Raw genomic sequence first — 16,691 nt, 5'->3', positions numbered from 1 at the left:
AGAAAGGAAAAGAAAGGAAAGGAAAGGAAAGGAAAGGAAAAGAAAGAAAGGACAAAAAAGGAGAAAGGAAAACAAAACAAAAGAGAATATGAAACAAAAGGAGCGGGGGGGGGGGGTGAAAGACAGGGAGAGAGAGAGAGAGAGAGAGAGAGGGGGGGGGGGGTTGTTTGGTGGTGTCGTCTCGTCGATGGAGCAAGAAAGATACGCATATAGGCGGTGTGTCGGGTCAGCGGTGTCGGTATTCTTGCTCGATCCTCCCTCGTGTACTATATCAATGCTGAAGTCGGTGAGATGTATATTGTCGGTCGGCCGACATATTTTTTTTTCCTACGAACTGTGACTTTTTATCCGCTGTGACGACTTCGAGAGTCCCTACAACTACAATACTTTTATTTTAACAATTTCGGGGAAACTAAATTCAAACAAGGTTTAAGAGTCAACAACGGTACGACGAATCGTCTTCCTTTTTCTATATTGTGATGAAACCAGGGACGTAAATCCGTACCGAGGGAGTGGGGGGGGGGGGGGGGATGATCGGTGAAAGCCATCACATATACTAGCACGAGCACACGCCCACACTAATTTACGCACACAAACGCACACATACACGCACACACACAAACGAATAAACAACAAACAAGTCAGAGAAAGAAGACGATTCGTTGTACCGTTCTCGAAAATAATCCTCGTCTGAATTCAGTCCCCCCCCCCCCCCTCCCGCGCGGAGCGCGGAAGCTTTTACGTTTCATGAAATCATTAGAGAAAGAAGACGATTCGTTGTACCGTTCTCGACTCTTAATCCTCGTCTGAATTCAGTCCCCCCTCCCTCCCGCGCGGAGCGCGGAAGCTTTTACGTTCCATTAAATCATTAGAGAAAGAAGAAGATTCGTTGTACCGTTCTCGACTTTTAATCCTCATTTGAATTCAGTTTTTTCCCTCCCCCTTCCCTCCGCGCGAAGCGCGGAAGCTTTTACGTTTCATGAAATCATTAGAGAAAGAAGACGATTCGTTGTTCCGTTCTCGACTCTTAATCCTCATTTGAATTCAGTTTTTTTCCCTCCCCTTCCCTCCGCGCGAAGCGCGGAAGCTTTTACGTTTTATTTAAATCATTAGAGAAAGAAGACGATTCGTTGTTCCGTTCTCGACTCTTAATCCTCATCTGAATTCAGTTCCCCCTCCCCTCCCGCGTGAAGCGCGGAAGCTTTTACGTTCCATTAATCATTAGAGAAAGAAGACGAATTGTTGTACCGTTCTCGACTTTTAATCCTCATTTGAATTCAGTTTTTTCCCTCCCCCTTCCCTCCGCGCGAAGCGCGGAAGCTTTTACGTTTTATTTAAATCATTAGAGAAAGAAGACGATTCGTTGTACCGTTCTCGAAAATAATCCTCGTCTGAATTCAGTTCCCCCCCTCCCCCCTCCCGCGCGGAGCGCGGAAGCTTTTACGTTTCATGAAATCATTAGAGAAAGAAGACGATTCGTTGTGCCGTTCTCGACTTTTAATTCTCATCTGAATTCAGTTTTTCCCTCCCCCCTTCCCTCCCGCGCGAAGCGCGGAAGCTTTTACGTTTCATGAAATCATTAGAGAAAGAAGACGATTCGTTGTACCGTTCTCGACTTTTAATCCTCATCTGAATTCAGTTTTTTTCCTTCCCCCCCCCCCCCTTCCTCCCGCGCGAAGCGCGGAAGCTATTACGTTTCATTAAATCATTAGAGAAAGAAGACGATTCGTTGTACCATTCTCGACTCTTAATTTCTTTAAAAAGGGGGTTGGGTTTTTTTCTCTCTCTCTTTGGACTCCTGAGAAATGTAAAAAGGAGGTAATAAAATATCTTGAATATCATAGAAAAATTAATAAAATCCCGGGATCAAATTCCTGAAATTCCTGCTAGCTTTGAAAGCTCATTCAGGATTATTTCATTATGAAAAGTAAAAGCATTGGCCCCCAGTCCCCTTGATCGACTAGAGCTCACCTGAAATTGGGGGGGGGGGGGGGGGGTGGTACATTTAGCAGTGTTCTGGATTTTTTTTTTTTTTTTTTTTTTTTTTGGGGGGGGGGGGGGGTCTCCAAGGTAGGAAAAGCCAGCGAAAAGCCGGCAAAAGTGGGATTCAGAAATGTTGGCAGTCCTGAGATAGGGTGGGGGGATGCTTCCAAAGGTAGGAAACGAGCATACGCGTACCCTAAATAACACTAAGTGGGGGAGCCGGGCATCTACTGTACATGAAGGCACTTTTTAAGCGCTGGCGCGCTTTACGTCTGGGCTATAATAATACCTTGCAAATTATTCTGAGGTTTATGAAGTGCTTGTTCGCGCACGTCGCGCAACTACTCTTAATGATCGTGACATACTGTATACGTGTAGACTTTACAGTTTTACATACATACAAAAATAACACATTTCTCATGCATTATGCTGAAGTTGAAACAATCACATTTTTTTCTTCTTCTTCTTCTTCCTTTTTTTTCTCTTTTTTTTGTTGTAATTTCAGGGGGGGGGGATGATTGTACAGGCCACCCCCCCTACTTCAAGCCAGGGGGGATGCAGCCCCCCAATCCCCCCGGGATTTACGCCCCTGGATGAAACGCCATAAAATCAGCGCTTCGCGCGGAAGGGGAAAACTTAATTTAGACGAGTCGAGAACGGTACAACGTATCGTCTTCTTTCTCTAATAATTTAAGGAAACGTCAAAGCTTCCGCGCTTCGCGCTAAAGAGAGAAACTGAATTCAGACAAATAGGGTTTAATAAGAGTCGAAAACGGTACGACGAATCGTCTTCCTTTCTCTATATTGTGATGAAACGCCAAAAATTCCGCACTTCGCTCGGAAGGGGAAAAAATCATTTAACCGAGTCGAGAACGGTGCAACGAATCATCTGATTTTTCTCATAATTTAATGAAACGTCAAAGGGGGAGAAACTGAATTCAGACAAGGATTAACAGTCGAGAATGGTACAGCAAATAGTCTTCTTTAATGAAACGTCAAAGCTTACGCGCTTCTCGCGGGAGGGGGGGGGGGGGGGAGCCTCATTCAGACAAGGATTAAAAGTCGAGCACGGTACAGCAAATCGTTTTCTTTTTATAATAATTTAATGAAACGTCTAAGCTTTCGCGCTTGGCGCGGGAGGGGGGGGGGTCTATCACTCACACCCCCACACCCCCCTAATGAGCGCGCTTGGCGCGCTCTTTAAGTTAGTCCGGCAGCCATCTCGATATACCTTGTTTTAGGGTCTATAGTTGTTGTTTTTTTGGATTATAGTTCCTTAGACCATCAATTTGAAGAATCCGATTGCTGACACTCTGTCAGCCTTGAGCAATTTGAGATATGTGACGTCACACAAAATGGCCGCCAAAATACCCTTTTTTACCAAAATTAATGATAACAAAATTGTTTACAGTATTTTTCTACATTAAATGTCAGTCAAATATCTTAATTTTTTCTAGGATCATCACTAAGTAAAAATTGACGATGTTGTATGATAACAAATGGCATGTAAATTTGCATAATTCAGATTGGCGCCCTCTATAGACACGTTAACTTGCAAATTTTAAATGATGACCAAATGCCAATTTCTAACATGAAATTAACATTTTTTATAAGTCAGACGCACTGAATACAATTAGAAAAAATTGTGCACCACATTTTGGTGTGATTTTTTTTGTTATTTTGTACTTTAAAGGTAAAGATCAGTTTTGGAAACGCCCCCCCTCTCAAAAAATGAAATGGAAGCTCTTATCACCAATCATGTGAAAGAATATGTTTTGACTAATACGTGATAATACACATTTTGCCGAGAAACCGCCTACTAATTGATATATTTGGTAAATTATTATATCTATTTAGACCTGGTAGATATCGCGCACGTGTCGCGTAGTCCCATATACATCCTTCTGTGTACATTGCTTGTAACTTTACAAAGACTGGGCCAAATTTCTAATCGTTTTGATGATTCCAGAACCTTGCAGTACACACCAATACTTATAAGCTAGATGATCAACCTTTTTCTGATCGATTCCACAACGTTTCTTTCACAATGCAATCGCATGACCATTACTGGTCTTTATCTTTAATACTTGAAGAAAACAAGCTAGAATTTCATGCTCTCTGTCCCATAGATACGAGGTGCCATATGGTTATAAATGCCCGTTTTCAGTGACAGCATTCCGAAATTTTATTTGTATTTTGAGGTAATACATTCTTTTATATGAACCTATCATAAAAAGGTTCCTCTCTTACAACGGAATTTATATCCACCCAAAATGACCAAACATGGTTACCTTCCAATGGCTATCATTTGCTGCTTTAGTTTGATCGTTATAACACTCGACAGGGGCGCGAAAACCACAGAAAATTGTGCATGCTAGTTTTGCTTTGTTGCATTGGCACCGTGATGATTTACATAGGCTTCCACTCGCACAAGTGCACCGTATTAACCTTAATATGTTGTCAGGTGCGAGTTGTACATTTGTAAGTACGTGACAGGGATCAGGGATTTGGTTTCCTCTTCTTTTGCATAGCCATTCTTTGTAGGATCCAATGATGTGGGTGGTGACTGCAATTAAGGCGTGCTTCCACACACATGTTTGCAGATGAGCTCTCTTGCCAACTGAGTCCAAAGGGAGTCAAATCTTCTGCTTCATCACTTTCAGCAATGCATGTACCCTTTTCAATCCCAAAGTATGCCCCAATAGTGTCGCATCCCCTCAACGCATGTCCTGCCAACATCGATGGAATGATATCTCCTAACTTGTGTACAGTGGCAGGAATGTCAATAACAATTCGCTCTTTGATGAATCCATGATCATTTGCGTTCTAAGTTATTCATGTAGATAATGATGGACCCTAACCCTAACAGCCAGGACCCTAACATACCTTTTTTCATTAGCAGCAATTTGAATCGCTTGCTGTACTATGATGTTGTCTGCTTCTTCATGTGTTATGGAAAGATCTTCCCTTGGCATGACATCGCTGCCTGGTATAACTTCAACAGATACATCATCTTGACCGGTAATGACCAGCTTGTGCTCTTGCCTATTTCTGAACACCTCATCATTCTGCAGAATCACGCATACCGGTATATGATGTCGATCAACTGAAGTTTATTGTCAGTAGTTTCTGGGAGGGAAGCAGTGAGGTGGGAAAAAGCGCCGTTTGAATGTTTTCCATTTCCGCTACTTGAGGCGAATCCTAGGCATCAAATGGCAGGACCACATTCCAAACAAGGATGTCCTCAAAAAGGAGGGATGATGACCATCTACGCTCTTCTATCACAACGACGGCTGAGATGGCTCGGTCATGTCAGTCGAATGGAAGAAGGCCGCATTTCAAAAGACATCTTGTACGGAAAGTTAGCGACCAGAACCAGGACTGTTAGAAGACCTGGCCTTCGCTTCATGGATGTGTGCAAGAGGGATATGGAGGCCAGTGAAATCAACCCTACAAAATGGGAAGCCTATGCTTCAGACTGCCCCAAATGGAGATGCGCTGTGAAGACATGGTATACAGAGGAGTGATCAGAAGAGAGTAGAACAGTGGGAGGAGAAAATACAACAAAGACGGCAGCTAGCCACGGCTTCAACAGCACAGCCACACATGAAATTTGTCTGCAGCAACTGCAACAGGACCTGCCACTCTAGGATTTGACTGTTTAGTCATAGCAGGAGCTGCACAGCAAGAAACTCTTGCTTGAAGCTGTTAAACAGATGTACAATTGACGGTGTTCAAAGGGAGGGAGTTCCAGAGTCTTATTGTTTCCGGGAAGAAGCTCCTCTTTTAGACAAGCATTCAGGCAAAATGAACAATTATCTTCTTGGAATGCCCTCTGTGCACGGATGTTGATGGAGTGAGGAAAGTATGTGGAAAGTCTTTCAGCGGGTTGTTGATACGAAAGAACATCACCATCTGAGCCTGTACCCTGCGTTCTTGTAATGTTGGCCACTTGAGCTGGTTCAGGATGGCTTCTACTTTGCTTGTCCTGCAGTGGTCATTGCAGTAGGAGCGGACATAACGCCGTTGACCCATTTCAAGCTTCTTGATGATTGCTAATTGTTTGAGTGTTAGGGTCCCATATAATTATGATGATGGCATACTCCATGATTGGTTGAAGGCGAGTATCGTAGCACAATTATTTAACTTTTCTAGGACATGGTTGGATATTTCTTTGAAGGAAGGCACGGGTGGAGTTGGAGTATTTGCTGATAATGTTGATATGTGGGTTCCAGCTGAGGTTTTTCTGCGACTCAACACCTCGATACTTTGCTATATTTTTGTCATCTAGGGTCTGTCCGTGAATTTGATGATGGATTTGCGTTTATTGATGACATGTAGAACCTGACATTTATGTGGGATGAATTCCATCAGCCAATCACGCTCCCAGCGTTGCAGTGAGTCAAGATCCTCTTGGAAACGTTAGGTGTCTTCCTATGTCTTGGTGTTGCTGTATAGCATGCCGTCGTCAGCAAAGAGCCTGACTGTTGGTTTTGGGGAGAGGTACGGTGGCAGATCATTGAGGAAGAGTAGAAACAGCATCTGGCCGATAACGCTGCCTTGCGGGATGCCAGATGTTACTTGGCTGGTGTTGGAGATGGGTCCTTCCAGTAACACCTGCTGGGTCCTGTAACTCAGGAAGCCAAAAAAACCAAGCATGTGTGGGTTCCCGGATTCCATAGTATTGGGGCTTGTGTAACAGCTATAGCCTTCCATGGGGAACCTTGTCAAATGCTTTGGAGAAACCAAGGAGTGTCATGTCCAATTGGTCTCTGGCATCGATGCCTTTGGCAAGGTCCAGGACAGCCAGGACAAGCTGTGAGACGCAGGATCGCTTCTTTCGAAAGCCATGTTGTGCATCAGACAAGATCTTGTGGCTTTCAAGGTGGTTCTTGTTGCCGCTAAGAACGATGTGATCCAGTACTTCCCAGGTTACTGACGTCCGAGAGAGAGCTTTGTAGTTCTCTGGCTTGCTACGGTCAGCTTTCTTGAAGATGGGATCAATATATATAGCCATCTTCCATTTATCAGGTATGCACGCTCTGGTTAAGGGAGGCTTGGAAGAATAGAGGGAACACAGGTGTCAGTTTGGTGGTCAGAAGTCTGGCTGGGATTTGGTCAGGACCAGTGGCTTTATGAACATCAAGCTCAGACAGGATCTTCAGAACCCCTGGTGGCGAGATATTAATTTGATCCATGGTTGGGTAGGGGCTTCGTCCTTTGTCTCTCAGACTAGTCATATCTTCATTGCAGTTGAAGATGGGTGAAAACTGATTACTTAGAATGTTCGCCTTTGAGAGGCTATCTGAGTAAGTCATTCCATTAGATTATTCCAATGGAGCCAACCCTGAAGCATCGCATCGCTTGCCGTTTATGAAACTCCACAAACACTTTGGTTTACAGTTGGTGTCTGGGCTGACAATTTTTGTCAGGTACCCGTTGTAGACTTTCTTGGAAATTGTGTCATAGAATCCACCAGGTAACTTCTGTTAAAACTCATGCATCTGTCTGGTACCGATGCCAAATGCTTTATCATCATTCACTAACGCTGGATCAATGCTGATCTAAATAAAGCCTATGAATGGAACAATAATGTACCGTAAAATCACTTCTCACTGATTCTCTTGTAGATCTTGGTTTCTTTACATGTATCTTAATTTAGACCAAAAAATATGTAAGGTTAAAGCTGCACAATCGTAATTATTTCATGCATACGAAGCATATAATATGTGTTTAACGTGACGTAGATCTAAGACATTGAGGGCGCTATTTCAAAATATGCAAATTAGCTTGTCATCTATGGCCGTGCATCATCACGAAACAATTTTTAGTGATGGTCCTAAAGAGATACAGACATTTGGCAGCCCAAAATTGTAGAAAAATCCTTGTTTTATATTTATTAAACATTTTTAGAGAAAAATCATGTACTTTGGCGGCCATTTTGTATGACGTCACATATCTTAAATTGCTCAAGGCTGACTGAGTGTCAGCAATCGGATTCTTCAAATAGAAGGTTTAGGCAATCATAATCCATTGAGAAAAAAGAAATTGGCACACCTATTTTTTATGCAAAATTAATATATTTATAGAGGGCGCTATTTCAAAATATGCAAATTAGCTTGTCATCTATGGCCGTGCAACATCACGAAACAATTTTTAGTGATGGTCGTAGAGAGATACAGACATTTGGCTGCCCAAAATTGTAGAAAAGGCCCTATTATATATTTATTATACATTTTTAGTGAAAAATCATGTACTTTGGCGGCCATTTTGTATGACGTCACATATCTTAAATTGCTCAAGGCTGACAGAGTGTCAGCAATCGGATTCTTCAAACAGAAGGTTTAGGCAATCATAATCCATTGAAAAAAAAACTATAGACCCTAAAACAAGGTTAGGCCAATAGTCTGGATTTGGCTGCCGGACTAAGTGATTTGCTTGCTCACTAGCTCACTACCGCCCCTCCCTAAAATAAAATCCTAGCTCAGCGCCTGCATTAAAATATATAGCTATGATGCTGACTAAGTTGACGAAATAATTCGTATATTTATGTCGTCGATCGAGGAAAATGACCATTTGCGCATAGCAAGTACTATGGATAGTCGATAGGAAAAACAATTTAGCCTTCGGCCCCAGGTTTAAAGGGCTAAATTTGTAGATATTGGACGTTTCATTTTGTCGGTAATTGGTGGCTAGTTTTGTCGGTAATCGTTGGCCTCTACACCCCCCCCCCCCCCCACTGGAAAAGGTCTAGCGACGCCCCTGATAGTATCCTACTACTAACATGACAACTTCTAGCACAGTCGTTCACTTAAACTCCCAAAATAAAATTCACTGAAGGAGTTGCTAGAATGTGAGGTTTTTATGCTATGTGGGAAAGTGCGTATTAAAAATAAAAAAAATATTTATATATTATTATTATTATTATTATTATTATTATTATTATTATTATTATTATTATTATTATTATTATTATTGTTATTATTATTATTATTATTATTTTATTTATTTATTTATTTTTGGCGGGGGGGGGGGGGAGGGGGCAGCTTTAGCTATCCGCCCCCCCTCCCCCCCCCCCCATCCGCGGCGCCTCCTTTTCTACGGATGTACTGTGTTCAGTACCCTAAAAAAAAAAAATCATTTTTTTAGACGCCTCTGTCTAGGCCTATTAGAATCATATTGGTGCATGATGTCATTACCTTTTCTGGGTATTTTGGTCATGAACGCGATAAAAACAAATTGACGGGGTTAGCTCTTTCCAAGTTTTTTATATTATTTTTAAGTGATTGAGCTATGCAATAAATGAATATATTTTGTCATTTAAAATAAATTGTTAAGTATAGAGTACAGTTATTATGGATTATCTAATTTGTTTTTAGAGTCTGTTTGTGAACTAAGTTGTAACTGGTTCACTTTTGTCGAAAATAGCAGGACATGGGCAACTGCTTCTATTGGCCGTTGTGCGTGAACGGCTGAAATAAGCCTAATATAGGAAGTAAATGAAAAGACTAGATGTGAGTAACACAAACACATACCATACAGTCATTTTCAGGTGATCTCGCGATCTCGTACTACTCCGTGCTCGGCTGATATATTGCATATTAGAACTCTAAATAAGGCTACATTTATACGTTTCTTTATCACTTCAAGCAGATTAGAGGTTTGCTGTATTCTTTACTTTGATCAGATTGCAGAGAATCTTTAGAAAGATGTCGAGCAGTTTAGAAAGTATCCTTTTTTATTTGTTTACTGTCTGTAACTTGTAAAGTAACTTGTAATGAAATTGGTGGGGAATTGATGTGTCGTCTACACACATACAGTACATGATGTAGCTGCATTACTAATCCTGGCTGTGTATTAAAAGCTGTTATTGATTCTCAACATTTCAAACACCACTGTACAAAACTCAACTGAGCTGATTTCACTCAAAATCGGTACTTGAGTGACAATTGATCATTGATAACACCTAGATCTAGACTAGACCCTAGATCTAGTAAATAGCAGTAAAATACAATTTGTTCAACTCACCGATGTTAGAAAGAATAATTCAAAAATTAAAATCGTGAGTCTACTGTCAAACTTGCTTACAGCCACATCGGCATCATTGTGTGCATTTGTGTGTTATTTGTGTTTTGACCAGGTGGACCACTACACTGGGGTTTCCCCCTACTCTTAATCTTAAACGAATAGTGCAGTGGGTTCTTAACGTGCAAAGGTAGTGACTCTTTCTCTCCACAGGGCCTCCGTTTAACGTCCTATCCGAGGGATGGAGTATTTTCCACTTAACATAGCCTGCGTCTATGAGCTATGTGTTAACACACAACGCAGGCTTCAGTCATCTGCCTGAGTAGGATTCGAACCCGGCATCTTTGGTTCGACAGGCAGACGCTTTACCGACTGAGCCAACTCGCCTTCATGTGTGCAAATGCTGCCTATTAGCACGTAGTGCAGCGCTAGAGGACAATACGCATTAGCATTGACCCTATATAATTATTAATATCTTATTGCTGTATAGTGTGTACTCACCTTTTGCAGGTCCTAAATTACCTGCGAGTGCCAGGGTCTAATGACTGGTGTACTCATCTATCTATAAAGCACTTAAAGACGCTGTAGATACTTTAGAAGCTACTAACATGTAGTACATAAATTCAAAATACCGGTATCTATTTGTGCACATGTACCATGGTATTGGAATGATGTGCACATCTTATTGTGGGAAAGCAGTTCTTTACTGTTGTAGGGTTCACGTAAAGGGATTAGTAGTGCAATAATGGAAAAACAAATAATTTTTCTTAACCAGAATTTATTTTCAGAACACCTTTTCAATCTGAAGTTTGCTGCCAAGCAGATGAACAGAGAATCTAAGAAATGTGAGAAAGAAGAAAAAGCAGAGAAGACCAAATTAAAAAAGGTAAATGTCAATATTCACGTAATCTCTCTGACCTACATGTACATGTACCTGTACATTTCTCCTCCTCAGGCATACAGATTAAGATACCGATAGTAGTAATGTTGTTTTTTTTTAAATATTTTTTGTGTGCAAATTGCAGAATTCTGTACATAGTAAAAAGAATTATATAGTAAATTATAATGTTTACATATACAAACTGAACAGTAATGACAGTACATCAAGTCAGAGGCATAATAATAATAACATTGACAACATTGATGTGTAGGTTCAGATAAACTAGAGTGAATTGCACAATCTATGGAAAATATAAGTAATGAAATAAACCATGATAGAGGATTGAGATTGTACATGTAAAAAAATCATTTGTACTAGATAATCAAAATATGCAGGCGTGTAGCATAAAACATATGAACTGAGTTCACTTTAGTATGTTTATTTTATCACTGGACTTCTAAATTTAATTGCTACTGTTAAACAGCATTTACATGTATGTTTGAAGGAGAACAGAAAGTGTAAAGTGTATTGATGGACCTGTGATGAATTGAAAGAATGAAAATAAAACTCAGTTAAGTGTTAGCCGTCACAGTGGTGACTTACCGGTTTGTCAGAATTTATTTTGAAACCCAAGTTGCAAAATACTTTGACAAGATTAATTCAAGATGCTATGCTGAAAGAGCCTTCCAAGAATAATTTCAATTGATGTCTCATGTCTGTAGGCCAAGATCCACTGCATACAAAGAACTTGGTCAGGAATATGATCAAATTATCCAGTCAACATTTAAATCTTTTAGGCCAGACAGTGAGGCAAATACTATTGAGAAATGGCCCGGTGCTATCGGTTTTTACTTTATTACCAGTATAGGCCATTCAGGTAATATTCAATTCCATGTAAAAAGCTGGTGAATAAGATTAGTGCTGTAGTCAAACGTTTCACCGTCCGTTATCCGACCGTCCATGGCGGATTCCGTTTTCAATTGGACGGTTTCGTTTTCCATTTTTTTAAAGTTTTTTTTTTCTGTTTTTTTTTTAAATTTTTTTTTTTTTTAAATAATTTGTTTAAAGTTTGATTTATGCCCCTCCACCTGGCACTATGCCTGGCAATGTCTCCCAGCTCAGTAATCGTTGTGATGACTCACCACTCGAAAACTAGAACAACACTCCAATTTGTCTGTCATCTTGGTTTGAAAGTAATCTTTGTAATAGATCTCAATAGGTAGTTTATAATAATAATTCATCCAATTTTTACACATGGCGTACCACAGGGTCCTATCCTAGGTCCTCTACTGTTTTTAGTTTACATTAATGATCTTACACATTCTTCTAAACACGACATTGTTACTATTATTTGTGACTAGTTCACAAGCACAAATCGGCGCCTTCAACTGCACCTCGCAGGCTCGCAGTTAAATGAAAGTCCTTCCCGCTTTTTCACACAGACCTGGCTTGCTGCCGACAGAGTCGGCCCCCCCCAAAAAGAAGATTTTTTATTTTTTACATTTTTTTTAATTGTGCAATTGATGTTCAATCTTTTATAGGCTATACAGAAGGGAAATGTTGAAGGGGCCAGGATCCACGCTGAGAACGCAATTAGGAACAAGAGCCAGGCCTTAAATTTCCTACGAATGAGTGCCAGAGTGGACGGAGTGGCTTCAAGAGTTCAGTCAGCCGTGGCCATGAAGAAGGTTACTTCATCAATGTCTGGGGTAGTCAAAGCTATGGACTCTGCAATGAAATCAATGAACCTAGAAAAGGTAACAACAACAACAATCTTCTAAACCTTTCAGTGAAATAAGTAAACCTTTCTTGATTGGAAGTGCTAATGCTTAATAATATTTTTTTTTTAGCACTTTCTACTATACATGTGAATAAGACGTGTGTAGAATTAGGAAAAATGATTATGCAGTTTCTTAGTAGTTGCATTTCTGTGAGTTTGAAACTCAAGATAGACATTCTATGTTACAATTTTGATGAGATTAAAGGGGGTTCATAAAGTAAATGAGGCCTTGAGGTTTTTCATGAAAGAAACTAAAATACTGAAGTACTGTTGATGAAGGAGAAATTCACGTTGGGCCATAAATACATGTAATATTACATTTCTTTTTCTTTTTTGTTTGTGGGGGGGGGGGGGTGAATTTGTAACCCCCATATTGTAGGAATCTCTGTTATCTGCCACTCTAGTGCACTCTTGCAGTGTAATTCCACTCCATATCTGTTTGATTCGGCCTATAATATTGTTTCTTTTTCATTTGTGTATGTTTTTGTTGTTGTTCTGTTGTGTAGATGTTTTAATGTGATTCCATCTTTTGCACTAGTACACCTTCAGAATTTGATGTCAAGAGTATTTGGCACCTTACAGATCTTATGTATTATTAGTAGTAGAAGTAGTAAACCAATCTTCTCTCCCACCTTGGTTAACTGTTGTTCAGATACGTCACACTGCAATTGTAAATCCCATGATATCACCAACAACTTTTCGCACCACTTCATTTTGCTTAGCTACACCACCACCACCATAATCACCACCACTACCACCACCACCATCATCACCAAGAGCATCATCTGTATCTTCCTGCTCTTTAAATTATTTGTTGTTTGTCTTCTTCTTAGATAAGTGCACTGATGGAGAAGTTTGAGAAGCAGTTTGAAGACATGGATGTCCAGACACAGTGCATGGAAGACACCATGTCTGCTTCGACCACTCTCACCACACCTCAATCTCAAGTAGATAGCCTTATGTCACAGGTGGCAGACGAAGCAGGGTAAGTAGAGTATCGTATGACCTATCCGAGATCTAACGGAGGCTTTTTTTTTTTGGAAGAGCCCCTGTAGAAAAAAAAAAAAAATTGAGGCTTAACTGTAACCCTGATTACCTAATCTAGAATGAAACAAATGACAGGAAGGAAGATATAATACTACCTATTAAATGTTTGAAAGATTATAGACCAACCGCTGTTCATATTTATACAAACAAGCAATTTTCAAGTTAAGAACTTCCACAAATTGTTGATAGTAAGTGTTGGGTCTGTGGTGATTCAAAAATTAAATTATATCGCAGCATGAAATTTGTGCATATTTTATCTGAATAATTTGTTAATATTTCATGCACGTGAAAGTTAATGTTTTTTACATTACTGAGTGAGAAATAAAGCTGTAATTAATAAACTTATTAGCACATTATTAGAAATTGAGCAATAACTAATATTTCTATGTAATCTTTGTTTGTTTGCCGAATTGATCATGACTCCTAACAATCTTTATCTCTCTCTTTCTTGATTCTCTCTCTTTCTCTCCTCTCATACTCTTTCTCTCCTCTTATCCTCTCTCTCTCTCTCTTTTTCTCTTTCCCTCTTTCTCTCTCTTTCTCTCCTCTCATCCTCTTTCTCTCCTCTCATCTTTCTTTTTTCTGTTTCTCTGTCTGTCTCTGTCTGACTGTCTGTCTGTCTGTCTCTCTCTCTCTCTCTCTGTCTCCCTCCCTCCCTCCATCCCTCCCCCTCTCTCCCTCTCCTTATGTCTTTCCTTGTATGTTTCAGATTGGAGTTGAATATGGAGCTACCTTCGAGTCAGACAGGCAGCCTTGGTCAGTCCACAGCATCAGCTGAGCAGGATGAGTTATCAGCAAGGTTAGCGGAGCTCAGGAAAATGTGATGAATCGTCAGCTCACAGAGTACAGGAATTTGTATTCCTTTTATATGAACATGTCATGATGAATTGAGAATTTTTGTTTCACCACTCTAATAAAGAGAGAAGTATTGTGATTTGTTTTAGCCAGAGTAAGTTAGGATTATATTACCGGAGCAGGGCACCATTGCATAAAACCTACTATTGATGGTAACTTTGCCATTAATGGTAACTTCCATGGAAACCTTGATTTGATAGGCTGTTGAATGATGTTGTCATGGTAGTTACTATTGATTGCAAATTTAATATCAGTGGTATTAGTTTGATGCAACGGGCCCAGCCTTTGATGATCTTCTCCAGAGCTTCTTTGAAAGTTTGTCTCTTTCATTGAAAATTAAATATTGTATCCCCAAGAAAAATTATTGTCTCTAAAGTCTAAAGTGTACTTGAGCCCACTGCACACTATGATCTGACTGTGATCCAATTTGAGAAGGATCTATATAAATAAAATCATTGTGAATGATGCTCTGAATCAACACCAAAAATAAAAATGCTGGTTAAATTCAAACCATCAAACCAACTACTAAGAGTAAAGGCCAAGATCAGCTTCAAGTCATAGACAATCAAATCACTGGTCTGGTGTTACTAAGATTCAGAGCTGATTTGGGATCTCCTCCTAACATCGGGCTCACAAAACCCAGTAATTTCGATTTAATTATCTGTTCCCAGAACTTCAATGACTAAGATTATTTATTGCCTGTATGAAGCCAGAATGTCATTAGGATCATTCACTTTCAATTTACGCAGAGTTAATGCCCTTCGTCTCCAAGCAGGTTAAATGTCAATTGTTTCAGTGAATCTTCCAAAAAGTCAGATGGCAGTCAGATCGTATTGTGTTCAGTGGGCATTACAAACTTGTTCCAGACTATTTTCTTTGATAGTCCATGAGACATGCCATCATTGAAAGGGACATTGTTGTACATTGTATGTATTGTGAGTGTATATATATATAGAAGTGGTATAACTTAAAGGTAATACAAAGCTTTGGTATGGGATCATGAATTTGGTTCAAATGAACATATTGGAGGCATTTGCGATTTTACGATATTCAATGATGGTTGTCGCGGTTGGAATCGAGTCTGAATTGATGAAATTGTCAATATTAAACTCTTTCAGTTGTATAGCTCCCTTTCAACACTGATATTACTTTAGCTTTAAAACAATGTTTTCTGACTATAATCGACCGATTTGCTATTCCCGTTTGGAAATTATGTTTCAGAACTGCATATTCTGAAATATTCATGGTCTCAGCTACCATGGAATTGCCTTAGGCGCTATTTGAAATATTTGAAATTTACCGGGAGCACCGGTAAATGTGTATTATTCAAATTTCTCGAAAGCAGAAGCGTTTTAGGGGCTAAATTTTCTAGTGCTTGTAACACATCGACAGGAGCATCCAAATATATCAACATTTTAAAGAATTACTATCCATTCAATTTCAAAATTTCCCAAAACTTTGCATTACCTTTAAGCCACAGCAGTTCATGTGGCTGGAGCCAGATTACAGATATCACACATTTATTTTTTTCATTTCAAGTTCTTGTATAGAAGTACATATATAAGGTTTATTTAGGATTCTTTTTAACATTTTCATTACAAAACAGCTGTAGTTCACTGATGTAAGATTTGTTTGTAATTTATTTAGCTTTTGTGGAAAACATGTTTCATAAAGTTATTACTATGTGGTTCTCATTAATAGAGACTTATGGGGCGTTGCAAAAAAGTTGCGATTGTTTGCAAGTTTCAAAATTTGCAATCGATTACAACTCAACTTTCTTGCAATGCCCCACTAGTCTCCTTAATTTCCTAGGATTTTGTTCGGATTAAAGTTTTAACAATTAGATTAAGTTAACTAGATCTAGCTTTTATTCTCCCCTTTTCTCTCTCTCTTACTAATGGGGCGTTGAATTAAAGTTGTGTTGCGATCAATCGCGAGACTTACGCTTGATTTGGGGGATTTGCAATTGATTGCAACTTTCTTGCAACGCCCCATAAGAGACTTATGTTGGTGGCTATTTTCCCATCCAAGTCCTTTCCATGAAAATTATTTTTCACAAAGAGGAACAGAGAGGAACAACACGATATGCGGTTTGTTTATTACTAGGGCAGTTCGATTGTT

At 39.7% G+C, this 16,691-nt stretch overlaps 2 protein-coding genes across 2 annotated transcripts; one reads left to right on the top strand and one right to left on the bottom strand.

The window, feature by feature from the left end:
* Nucleotides 1-6,685: 6,685 nt before the first annotated feature.
* Nucleotides 6,686-7,000, bottom strand: LOC115928189. The gene has a single exon (XM_030995105.1). It carries the CDS (start codon nt 6,998-7,000, stop codon nt 6,686-6,688), a length of 315 nt encoding a protein of 104 aa, XP_030850965.1.
* Nucleotides 7,001-9,539: 2,539 nt separating this feature from the next.
* LOC756902 (charged multivesicular body protein 1b-1-like) lies at nt 9,540-15,101 on the top strand. Its single transcript, XM_030995006.1, has 5 exons — nt 9,540-9,711; nt 10,797-10,894; nt 12,430-12,645; nt 13,502-13,653; nt 14,425-15,101. Exons 1-5 carry the CDS (start codon nt 9,693-9,695, stop codon nt 14,537-14,539), a joined length of 600 nt encoding a protein of 199 aa, XP_030850866.1. The 5' UTR covers nt 9,540-9,692; the 3' UTR covers nt 14,540-15,101.
* The last annotated feature ends 1,590 nt before the right edge of the window (nt 15,102-16,691 follow it).

The sequence above is a fragment of the Strongylocentrotus purpuratus genome, unplaced genomic scaffold (genome assembly GCF_000002235.5).
Source record: "Strongylocentrotus purpuratus isolate Spur 01 unplaced genomic scaffold, Spur_5.0 spur5_scaffold_21, whole genome shotgun sequence".
NCBI lineage: Eukaryota > Metazoa > Echinodermata > Echinoidea > Camarodonta > Strongylocentrotidae > Strongylocentrotus > Strongylocentrotus purpuratus.
This window is presented reverse-complemented; position numbering and strand designations above follow the sequence as displayed.

Bases quoted from the DNA above. Each gene is read 5' to 3' on its own strand.
- LOC115928189 (XM_030995105.1), bottom strand. From the start codon at position 7,000: ATGGCTATATATATTGATCCCATCTTCAAGAAAGCTGACCGTAGCAAG.
- LOC756902 (XM_030995006.1), top strand. The intron at 12,646-13,501 runs GTAACAACAACA...TCTTCTTCTTAG, and splicing joins AATCAATGAACCTAGAAAAG to ATAAGTGCACTGATGGAGAA. The intron at 13,654-14,424 runs GTAAGTAGAGTA...TGTATGTTTCAG, and splicing joins CAGGTGGCAGACGAAGCAGG to ATTGGAGTTGAATATGGAGC.